General features: G+C 50.7%; 1 protein-coding gene across 1 annotated transcript in view; it reads right to left on the bottom strand.

Moving 5' to 3' along the window:
* Window positions 1–4503: 4503 nt before the first annotated feature.
* The window catches only part of LOC119098597 (E3 ubiquitin-protein ligase TM129), a 51562-nt gene continuing 45204 nt past the window's right edge, over window positions 4504–10861 (bottom strand). The window contains exon 6 of the mRNA XM_037221566.1: window positions 4504–5245. Coding sequence (XP_037077461.1) covers window positions 5122–5245 — 124 coding nt within the window. The 3' untranslated portion in view covers window positions 4504–5121. The remainder of the gene's footprint in view (window positions 5246–10861) is intronic.

Here is a 10861-nt window from a genome sequence, read left to right as displayed (position 1 = left end):
TTGTCTAATTGCACATGCCAAACCCCTATTTCCCTTTCTGATGTTTTCAGATGTCATCCAAAACCGAGCTCACTTGAAACCACCAAGCATAAACGAGGCTCCACAGAACCTGGACACCTATGGCTATGTCCTGCCTCACCTACATCTGAATCATGTCTATGTATGCACAGAACAAGGGCGTCAGGTACCTCCAAGCCCAATAACCCCAGCGACCCCAGCCGCTTGCACGCGTTAAGTTTGGTTTGTTTACAAAATGCATCACAACCTGCAGCTGTGTGCCAAATGCAAAGTGTTCACGCATCCCCTATTTATTTTTTTTTGTCTCGCCACCACACCGCGCAAGCAGGGCCTGGTGCAAACACCCACAAGGCCTGGTAGAGAATTTTACTCCACGTATTTCTTTTTTCCCGAAAAACTTGACCACTAAATTGCATCACCCCCGAAATGCAGGAGTGAAAAGTTCAAGAAATGTCTTCTAAATTAAGCTTACAAGATGAATATCACCATTTGAGCACATATATCAAAATATTTTAAGTCAAATCAGCATTTAAAGAAAGTGTTCGAGAAAAGTACCAGTATTTATATTGGTATAGCTATTTTTTTGTTCTCGGTGTCATACGACTGTGATTCCACTTTATTCTTTCTTTCTTTTCGATTGTCTTTAGAGGTACCATTTGCTGCCTAAAATTTTGACCAACTTCTCTGCAATATGCTCCGACTGCAAACTTGTACGTATTTCATATCTAAATTGGGTTAATTCGCCAGCCGCCCAAACATGTTTGATGTGCACCCTAGCACGAAACTGATTTTTACCGCCACTTTTGCCACCTTAAACCCTCGGTTAACCGTTTCCTTGGTTCATGGCGGTGCTCAATAAGGATGAATCCAAGCATTTCGAGTGTCTGACCCACCAGGCTACCTGGCAAGGCTAGGTAATGCTGCCATATAGAGCCTTGGGACAGACCTGACGCAGCTAATACAGAAGCATTTGATGGCGAAATTCTGCCCTCTGGAGGTGTTCATCATGCACACGCCTTACTTGTTCCGCATTTTAATTTTGAAAGGTGGTGGGCATGATTGATATTCATATTAGGGGGGGGGGGGGGAGTCGGATGACTCCGTCTGCCAGCAGGACCATGCAAAAGGTACTGAATTTTTGTTTTGAGGGAGCAAGAAGAAGCCAGTAAGCCTCCTGTGGACCAAGTAATTGCTTACCTTACCTGTTTTCAACACATCATTGGTAACCAGAGTTAGCCATTTTCTGTTTTAATGCATCGAGTTTTGCCATAAGACAAATTACGATGCCAGAAGGCATACAAAGTGCAATGTTCCATATTCGTGGTTACTTGTCCCAAATTTCCTACAGTGGTCCCTCATTGTTGCTTTAACCAGATGTTTTCTATAGTTGTCATGGTTTGCTGACCGGCAAATGGTTACTGTATTCATGTACTATATTTTTAACACAGGGATACTCTAAGCTACATAGCAATTATAATATGAGTTAAATATTGGTACATAGCAAATAGTCAAACCACCCCATTTAAAATGTGAAGCTAGCATCTCAAACTTTGTCATTAAATATCAACAAAGAAGCCCAAATGGATGCATTTGCTGCAGCTGAAAAGGCAAGCAGCAAGACTGGCATGGCCATCTAAAAGTTATATTATTTTTGGAGAAGAGAGATTGTTTTGTGGAGCATATTCATATTGTCCTTGACATAGGTTAACCATGACAATCAAAATAAATCGTTCAAAGGTATTTAGATTGATTTGTGTGTTGTCGACTTTGTCTGATGTCGACAGGCCTACACAAATGAACTGAATAAAAATGCAAGTTGAAACCAGCCAAAAACTAGCTTTAAATATCATGTTTTTATCACAAGTGCTACTGTCAACAGATAGGTGAGTTGAGATGACGTTCATGATATCGGCTACTCTAAGTTAGGTTAAGTTGGTCAAGTGCATAGCAAGTGGCAATAGAAATTGTGCAAGAATCAGCAACTCACAACTGCTGCTGTGATACAAACAGGTTATACAGGATGAGATGATGTAAGGCCTCTTTAGGTTAGGCATAGGCTACTTTCATGGAAATAAGTATTGGTATTTTGTAACAAACAGTGACAAAATATTTGTTTTCCCTGGCGCCATCTTAACAGAAGCCAGAAGTTTGCCTGTTGTGTTTGACTTGGTGATGGGCTGATGTATAGGAGTCCAAGATTTTTTGTTTGAGTGTTTTATGCTTGTTGAATTTTCTGTTGTTATTTTGTCATTGAATTCCTTAGCTTTGTTTCGTTTTAGAAGTGCTGTGGAAGGGGATTGAAAAGTGCAGCATCAAATTATTGGTGTTAATGATGTGTTATGCTCATAATACTGTCATGAAATTACTATGCTTTAACACGTGCCCGGCTGGCCGGCTAGATAACCTTCGCTCGGGTGGGGGGTCAATTTGACGCTCTCCCTCTGTGATCTCGGGAACTAAGAAAGCTAGAGACACCAAATTTAGAGGGTGTCTTGACCTTTACGTGAACTCACTTAGGTTAAGGTTTCAGTTTCCTAGGTCATCACCTTCAGGCCGAATAAGGTCGAACAAGGTCAAATTCCAGGTTAGTCCCCAAAGCGTCCCCAGAACCTAGGCAACTGTCTCTAAGCAAAAGGTCACAAGCCCATTTGAGGTCATTTACCTTGTTTAACCCTTTGAAGGTCATGGGGACCAAAATCATACAAGACTGCTCTGCGTTTTGCATTTGAATAAGTGACAAAGATTACGCTAGGCAGTACGTTCCTAAAACAAAACGTTCGACCCGGGTCATCTTAGGTCAGTGGCCTGTTCTGACCTCGAAGAAGTCATTTGAAGATTATAATGCGGTTCCTGCTGTCAATAAATTCGAGATGAGCACCAGAAACTATGCCATATAGCAAGCCCTCGAGTAATAAATCAGGTTGGTTTTGACCTTGGTCTAACCATCACACCTGACATTAGGTCAACGCAATTTGTTTATTCAATATTTGTGGTGCCTAAGAAGGCATCTCAGAGATGTAAATCTTCGTCAAACACTCAGTTGTTGTATCATATTGAACGATTCCATAGAAATTGCCTTCGCTGAAACCGTGGGCTGGCTTTGACCTGTCATAGGTCAGCGACCTTATAAGGTACATCTAAAATTTGTATGCCAAGCGATCTGCTATGCAATTTTCTACAGCTATGCAAAACTTGGCGCGGCTACGCCGTGCCGTTCAGGGACCATTCGGGAAAAGCCCTCGGGAGGGGGGGGGGGGGTCAATTTGCCCCACCTCCACCCGAGCGCGTGTTAATGTATTCTGTTTCACTTTAATGGCCTAAGACGTTAAAAAACGAAATATTTTTGTCAGGTTCCTGATATTACGTCCATGCCAACTTGAAATAGATGTATTTGTTTGCTGAAGCATCCGTCACGAGCTCATACGTTCCATCTTTTGTGAATTGATTTTTTCACTCCCGCACGGTCTTTTTGCGATAGAAGTTTTTACTCCCACCCCAGTTCGAAATCGATTTTAGCTCCCTGTTCTGGCCTATCGAGAGCCTATTTCTAGCTGTAGAGGTCCCAAGACGAACTGAGGTGAGCCCATTCTAGCTTGTGGAGGTTCCATCATTGATTGTCGAGTGTCAAATTTGTCCTGCACAGAGCCCGTTCCTAGCCTATCGGGCCCATTGTGATCTGTAGAGGTCCGTCATTGGCTGTGAAAGGCTCAGTCGGGACTATAGACTTTCCAAACTTAGGGGGCCCAGTATGCTTTTTCTGAGTTAGCCCCCCCCCGCCCTAACTTGAACATAGTCCCCACGCCTCTGCCGCCGCGTCCACCCACGGCCATAGCGCTATCCAATGTCCGATTCTTAAGATTTCGTACCATGTCTATATAAGGCTTATAAGGAACAATGAGGCCCTCCCCCCTGAGATGAATCATCTCCCCTGAGTGGCCATGATACGGAAATCGGATGAAGATATAGATCTCTGAACCCAAACTGTTTGCTCCGAGACCGATAAAGATCTACTTCAACAGTTCTGGCAATCTCACTGAGGCGAACAGATTGTCCGTCACATCAGCCCGGTACTTAATGCTGAAAAGGCACCCTTGGCGCGGCATGGCGAAGAACTGTGATGAACAGGGCGACGATCGCGGGGGCGGAGAACGCAGTCAAGTTTGTTCCGCGCTGAGAAACTTGTATCGGCCACGAAGCGCTTATCACCGCGACAAAGACAATGATGGTTGCAGCCTATTCACGGCGGAATCCTGTTCCAATTTTAGTTTGGAATGCCAATCTTTGCAGCTCCATTTTGGAATGTTGCTCACTACGCCTTCAATTCCCAGTGTTACTAATTTTTTATGAGGCAGAAATACTTTTCACGTACATTAAAGTCTACATCTTAACTAAATTAGGCGCTGACCCTTGTCACTGAGCGTTGCGCAGACCCCAAAAACCGCACAAGAAAGCAGTCCCTAGTGCACACCCAAAACATCACACACGTATTTCAGAAGTTTATTTCCACTTTTATTATGTTTCGTCACAACCACATGCCTTGCCCACAGTTTGCGTACAAGCTAGAGCGACGCCAATCTGGTAAAACCTAGAACGCGCGTGGCCTATTACTGCTGACTTTGTATTCTTCATGTTTGAAAGCCACTCCTATGTAGGGACACGGAAAGTTTTCGCAAGTTGGAGAGGGGGAGCGATAGCGATTTTTGTTGTTTATTTCCAGTCAACGCCCATAGAGCCAATGCTAAGGCTTCAGAAAGCTGGTTGGGGGATACCTTCCCGCCCCACGGGCTCAGGACCCCTGTGAATAAGCAGCAAAAACAGTATAATGCATTCACGCGCGTAACAAATCTAGCGACCAAAAACACTGGCTTGCCAAAAGGCTATCGTAATTCGGTCGCGGCGCATCGCCCGATATGACCTTATCGCATCACATGTTAAGCTTGTCAAACGCCGACCTTTACCTGCTCACAGCAACCGCGGTGACGTAGCGCTATCGCCTGGCGTTGCCCACACTTGCAAAGGTCAGCTCACGCCGGTGCGTGGCGCGGGCGGCGAAGGGTCCCGTGACGTCACGGCCGCCGCTGACGTCATTGACCGCCGGTGGCGTCATCGGTCGGCGGGCAGGACACGACGGACATCGAGCACGCAGAACGTGGAGCGGCAGGTGGGGCAGGGGCACTTGGAGGCCAGCCAGGTCTCCGGGCTGTCCTGGTCCTGGCGGGAGGCGAACCTGTCGAGACAGCGGCCGCAGCGTGAGGCTCGACGCTCCCGGCACCGCACCGCGCGTCACTGACAACCGGGGGCCGGCAGAGCACGGCGGCCTGACAGCATCTCAGCAGGCCTGGTGTTTGCCCAAGCATGGACGGCGCCAGCGACACCAACCGCTGCCCGCTGCGGCACGGATCGCACACCAATGCACCGCAGTCTAATGTCGACAGGGAACATCGCCGACAGGGGCACCGCGGTCTCTGCTGTTGGTCATTGTCAGAGCGGCGAGAGCGCAACGGACGATCCCCCCCCCCCCGCTCAAAAGTATGATAAAATAAACAACGGTGGGCACACAACGACCCGCGTCCGTCATGATTCACTAAAACAGAACAATACCACGGCGGCGCTTTTGTGGCAGTGCCTGATAGTCTAGTTAGATCATAAGCTTGCGAAGTTGGGTTTCGGCGTCAGGTAACGACCAGGGAAGACGATTCCATCACGATTGGGCGGCGGGGACATGCTGCCGCATGGTCAGGTCATGGAAACTCACTAACGTATACCCACCTCCATTCATAAAATGTAAGGCGATTGAAGAAAACTATCGGTAGCCATTTGAAGCACGATACGGGCTTCGTTCTGAACAAGTTCGTGCATACACCGAGCCAAAGCTTCCACGGGACCCCCCATTGGCAAATGAGACAAGAACCCCACCCAGTAAAGCATTAAGGGAGGAACAAAAGGTAGGCCACATCGAATGGGCATCGCCATGTTACACCACATTTTTTTTTTACCGACTCATCAATGACCCTCACTGACGCGGCTGGCCAGTTTCCAAATCCCACATACGCATTCTGAAATGATTCCGTCCCGTCCGATTCCCATAACATTATGACTCACGCGCCTGGCTAGGTCCAAATCCCACAGACGCATTCTGAAATGATTCCGTCCCGTCCGATTCCCATAACATTATGACTCACGCGCCTGGCTAGGTCCAAATCCCACAGACGCATTCTGAAATGAATCCATCCCGTCCGATTCCAATAACATTATGGCTCTCCATTACGCGCCTGGCTAGGTCCAAATCCCACAGACGCATTCCGAAATGAGTCTATCCCGTCCGATTCCAATAACATTATCGTCATTCTGCAGATGTTCATGCCCAACCGCAGACAGGAACACACCTGCACCGTCAAAAACATGCCCACGTATCAGCGGTAAACATGCTTTGCGCGCGTTTTTTTCGCTTAGTCATTGCCAACTGCCAGAGCCCTGCCAGACCTGTCCAATTCATGAGAGAGCATCTTGACAAAACAATGTTTTCCACGGAGCCATCATATTGCACGCTTCTCGACGTTGATCCTCCACTATATCTTTGCCAGCTATGGGATATATGATTTTCCGGGTCGCAGATTAACGAAAACAAACTAAACTAATGAGGAGTACGTGACCTCACCCAGGCAGAGAAAATCCCGATCACAGCAGAGGGCGACAAAAGAAACAGGAGCGGCCAGCAACACGTCCGCCCGCCGCCACTCGTCCCGGTGGCTCAGTTGGTTGAAGCGCCCGCCTTCCGATCCACCGACCCGTGGCGGGGTGGGTTCTAGACGCTTCAAGCGCTCGCTATTTGCCCTTCACAGGGGTGGTCTGCGGCCGGTGGCAGCGGTCGCGCTAAAGGTCAGTTGACGTTAGAGGGAAGGACTGGACCATGCCGACCAGTAAGGCAGGTTCAAGTTTCGCCACTGAACTCTGCCACTGCCTGGAATTGTACGATCAGATGGTAAGGGCCAGGATCCACACAACGCGCACTGCTTAGCGTGAGCTCTGATCCAAGAGACCCATCCATTTGAAAGGTTCCGATCAAATCTTAAATAAAAAACATTGCGTTACATTGCTGACGATGGACATACAGGTGGACGCAAAATCGAGTTTATTCAACAAGTTTAGATTTATTTCAACAAGGGTCGTACCAACGATTTCGTATTAAGAAGTTAGTTTCGTATAAAAAACAAAATATACGTGCTATGACAAGATCGTAGTCAGAACTGGAGAAAACACCATCCTACCCAGGATTTCAGACATACTATCGAGCATGACGTCATGACATGCATAAAGAGGCCCGGGAGCATTAATAACACAAACAACACGATGCATCATGCAGTTCACACCACATGAATGGTCTGCACGTTAATCACCGCTGGAAGCACCACCAGGGGCAACATCGAGCACCTCCGTCAAAGCGGTCATGAGAGAGGCGTCCGTCGTGTTGGCAGCCAAGTCCCGTCATGACCCGATCCAGCGGTCACCAGAGGTCAGCCGGGGCACGCGTCCACCACAACGGCCACCGACTCGCCGCAAGGGCCCCTCACGGCGCCGGCGTCTCCCCGTCTCGCGGCCGCCGGCCGCCCATCGGCGCGGCGGGCACGGCCGTCTGCAGATGCTGCATCACCTGCTGCAGCAGCAGCAACGTCTGCTGCGCGTGCTGGTCGGAAGGCGGGACGACCGGACGCGTCGCTGTAGCGCCCGGCGCTGGTGCTGACGGGGTGGGACCCACCGGCCCGGCCGCCGACGGGGAGGACGGCGCGGCCGACGGTGCGGCGGTCGGCTCTGCCGGTGACTGTCCGGGGGCCGACGCGGCAGCGGTGGTGGGACCCGCCGGCCTGGCCACCAACGGGGAAGACGGCGTGGCCGACGGTGCAGCGGTCGGCTCTGCCGGTGACTGTCCGGGGGCGGCAGCGGTGGACGCTGTCGGTGCTGCAGAGGCAATAATAGCGCCGGTCGCATCAGGCGCCAGGCGGAACCGGCGTCCCCGCTGGCCGGGGTGCCGGCGTCAGCACTGGCGCCGCACCGATCGTCACCGCCGGCAGTAGCGACGGCTGCGACGGCGCTGTGGCGGGTGACGAGAGCGCGGGCTCGGCCGCAGGCGGCGCGGCGGTGGCGGGCCTGGCCGCCGGCCTACAGCCGTCCCGGTGCACCTCTCGCGACTTCTTCATGCGGCCTCTTCTTCTGGACACGGCACAACGCTCGACCGACTTGTGCGGCCGGCCTTTGTGACGCTGAGACTTGGGCCGTTGTGACTTGTGTCGTTGTGACTTGTGTCGGTGTGACTTGGGTCGTTGTGACTTGGGCCTATGCGGCTTGCGCCGGGGTGATCTGCCGGCGGGGCGTGCAGCAGCCAGCAGCTGATCGCGCTCCTCGTCGTCGACCAGAGCGGCGCCGCGCTGCCGTGGCCGGCCCAGCGCGGCGTCCAGCCGGTCCAGCCGCGCGGCGAGGCCGGTTGGACCGGCTGGATCGGCTGGACTCTGGCCGGCCGCCGTCAGCCGGTCCACGCAGGCGGCCAGACTGCGGCCGCGGCCCAGCAGCAGGCGGCGCCGGCAGCGGCCGCTGGTCGAGCCGCCGGGCACCGGTCGGGCCAGCGCGGCAGCCAGCAGCAGAAGCAGCAGAAGCAGCAGCAGCGGCAGCAGCGGCGGCGGAGGGATTCGGCACATGATGCGCCACCGGCGGCCGTCCGCGCCGCCTCACCCAGTGTGTGTGCGTGTGTACGGGAGCGCGCGGTCCGGGTCAGCGGCGGACGTGTTGACCCGGTGCCCACCGGCGCACCGTTACTCCGCCAACACACCGTGTGGACACACGACGACGGGCTGAGCTGCCGCACCCTCCCCGGTCAGCGGCCACCACAACCGTGTCACCGCAGGGCCGCCTGCTGCATAGAAAAGGCGGCCTCATTCTGTACTCCATGCTGCCATGGCTTGAACAGTCAGATTATCCCCGCGCGGGAGCATGGACTTTTGAAGCATGCCGCTCTATATACCTCTATGAGTCAGCATAAGCGTAGGAACATTTCAAAAAGTGGAGGGAAAAGCTCAGAGTGTACTTCAGGAACTTTTTCTGGAAAGCGAGCCCGATGACCCGGGGGGGGGAGGGGTACGGATGGAGATTGTCATCGCTCTTTATTCAAATGTCGTGGCTGCTATGCTAGCTATGCATCTACAGCTGTTTATCACTGGTGCATAATCTTGCCTGTTCCACTCATCTGTCATTTGGCAAATAAGGCTATCCAGCTTTCCTAGATTATTCGTCCATTTAACACTGTCTTTCCTGGGGAGACGAAATCCCACGAGAGGGTAAGTATTTTGGGTCATTAAGGAAGCAGTTACCTCCACAGTGTAGATGCCAAAATACGGCATGGATATAGGCTGGTGAGAATTTTGAAAGTGGATCGATGGCTCACAGTGCGCCAGGTTTTTCATACGCCTTCATTTCGCTGGCTGCTTTTCAAGAAATGAGACTTGTCGCAGCATTTTAGGGCGGAAACAAATTGAGGGACTTGAAACTGCCACAAACGATGTGACAAAATCCATAAAACTGGAGATTCTCCTTTAAGAATCAAGCCACATAATAGGGCCCATCTGTCATATGTTTCTTATCTGGGCCCTGTTCCTGTCCGCCGTCGGTGGTCACTGCCCTAGCCTGGATGTCTCCCGCATGGCTGACTGCGAGCTGATCGTGTGGCTGCCTTAGTGCATACTTTTGGACCAGCGCTACTTCTACATGGTGCATGCAACATGTGTTGGACACCTACAACAGTACTTTTCCCGAATTCATCTTTCATTATACCGCACCATCGCAGAAAAATAGCCTCCAGGAAGCTGTCCTGCCTTAGGTATGGATTGACCCAACGGACACTCCATTGCACACCATGCAACGTAGGCGACTTGATCTGCTTTTGTGTGTAGGCAGGGGCGTGGCCAGAGCCTTGCCAAGAGGGAACACAGGTTTGACAAAAGCCCGTCTTATGGTGCCCCTCCCCCCACCCCCCCCAAATCCCCGGATGTGGCTTACTCGTTAACAAGTGACACCATTTTCTTCGTTTTATTGTTATTTTTACCTTGTAACGAGAACAGAAACCGGGAGCTACCGTGAACTCAATTCTGTTTGCATTTTGAGGTCAATAAGCTGCAGAAATCAGGCGTTGAACGACTACATGGAAGAAATCACCGCCGCTCCTAATTAACAATGGTTAGCTGACTCTTTCTAAACCGATAAAATTCAGAAGCTTTGTCATTTTTTTAATCTGGGTTCTACAGACATTGAGGACGTCACGAAGGTAGATTGTAGATCGATATGTTTGATCCAAATTTGGAGACAAAAATTTGATTGCAAATCGAGTGGTCAACAATATGCATTAACATGGCCAATCCATGTTTATCTGAAAATGTCCACCATTCGGTCAGAATCGATTAGTGATACAATTCATGTAACGTGTTTTTTAACATGCTCGCTCGCAAATCTCAGCAGCAAAAACCTCGACGCCCGGCGTTGCAGTCTCCATAGCCCGCAGAGCGTTAGGCCCAGTAGCTAACATTCGGCCGTGGCCCTCCGTTGGACGAAAATGATGACGCTTCTGAAATGATTACCTTTAAACACTTTAATCAACTAGTTATACAAGTTATGTGGCGTAATTTGGAGCATGCACACTCGAAAATTTTTGAAATACAAGCCTCGCTCCCAAGCGTTGCAGTCCCCGTAGGCCGAGAAGCGTCGGCCTAGCACTTAATATTAAGTTGCGGCCAACGGGCGGACGACAATGACGACGCTTCTGAGAAAGTATCCTTGGACACTTCATGACATCAGATCTTGT

The sequence above is a fragment of the Pollicipes pollicipes genome, unplaced genomic scaffold (genome assembly GCF_011947565.3).
Source record: "Pollicipes pollicipes isolate AB1234 unplaced genomic scaffold, Ppol_2.1 Scaffold_4740;HRSCAF=5597_pilon_pilon_pilon, whole genome shotgun sequence".
Lineage (NCBI taxonomy): Eukaryota > Metazoa > Arthropoda > Thecostraca > Pollicipedomorpha > Pollicipedidae > Pollicipes > Pollicipes pollicipes.
Note: the sequence above shows the minus strand (reverse complement) of the source record. Positions and strands in the feature narration are given on the sequence as shown.